Source organism: Trypanosoma theileri (genome assembly GCF_002087225.1).
Source record: "Trypanosoma theileri isolate Edinburgh chromosome Unknown TM35_Tth_51_V1, whole genome shotgun sequence".
Taxonomy (NCBI): domain Eukaryota; phylum Euglenozoa; class Kinetoplastea; order Trypanosomatida; family Trypanosomatidae; genus Trypanosoma; species Trypanosoma theileri.
The window spans coordinates 36,670-37,243 of NW_021639893.1; the positions used below are offsets into that span (position 1 = coordinate 36,670).

The following is a 574-nucleotide window of genomic DNA, read 5'->3' on the forward strand; positions in this document are numbered from 1 at the left end:
TACTGGTATTCCTGGTGCCCCTGGATTTGGTGGAGTGCCTGGTAGTCTTCATCCTAATCCTTCACATCCCCAACCTGGTGTTGTGGGTGCTTGGCNATTTTTTTGTAGTAGAGTGTTTTTAAGGGAAACCCACTACTACTATTATGGGTATGAAGAAGATAATGGGCCACGTGTTGTGCTTACTGCCTTTCATGCTGTACTGCTTCTGTGGATGCGTTATGGCTAATCTAGATAAAGGTTCTACTGGTATTCCTGGTGCCCCTGGATTTGGTGGAGTGCCTGGTGGTCTTCATCCTAATCCTTCACATCCCCAACCTGGTGTTGTGGGTGCTTGGCCTGGTGTTGGTATGCCTCATAATAATGTAGGACTCCAACCCGCTATTCCTGGTTATAATGGTAAGCCTGGAATTCCTCCTGTTGTTAAAATGCCTCCTGTTAAGTCTTCTCCTGTTGTGGGTGTTCCTCTTGGTCCACAGCATGCGTCTCACTCTGCCTCTGCTGGTCCTCAGGGTCTTTGTGGTACTCCTGGTGTGCCTGGTTCTTGTCCTGTTGTTGGTGTTCCTGGTACTCATGC

General features: G+C 48.5%; 1 protein-coding gene across 1 annotated transcript; it reads left to right on the top strand.

Moving 5' to 3' along the window:
• Positions 1-191: 191 nt before the first annotated feature.
• On the top strand, positions 192-572 carry TM35_000511160 (uncharacterized protein; the record flags this gene model as incomplete). The annotated part of the gene is made up of 1 exon (XM_029030611.1): positions 192-572. A coding segment is annotated over one exon (381 nt), but the record flags the coding sequence as incomplete, so codon positions are not given.
• Between the last annotated feature and the right edge of the window lie 2 nt (positions 573-574).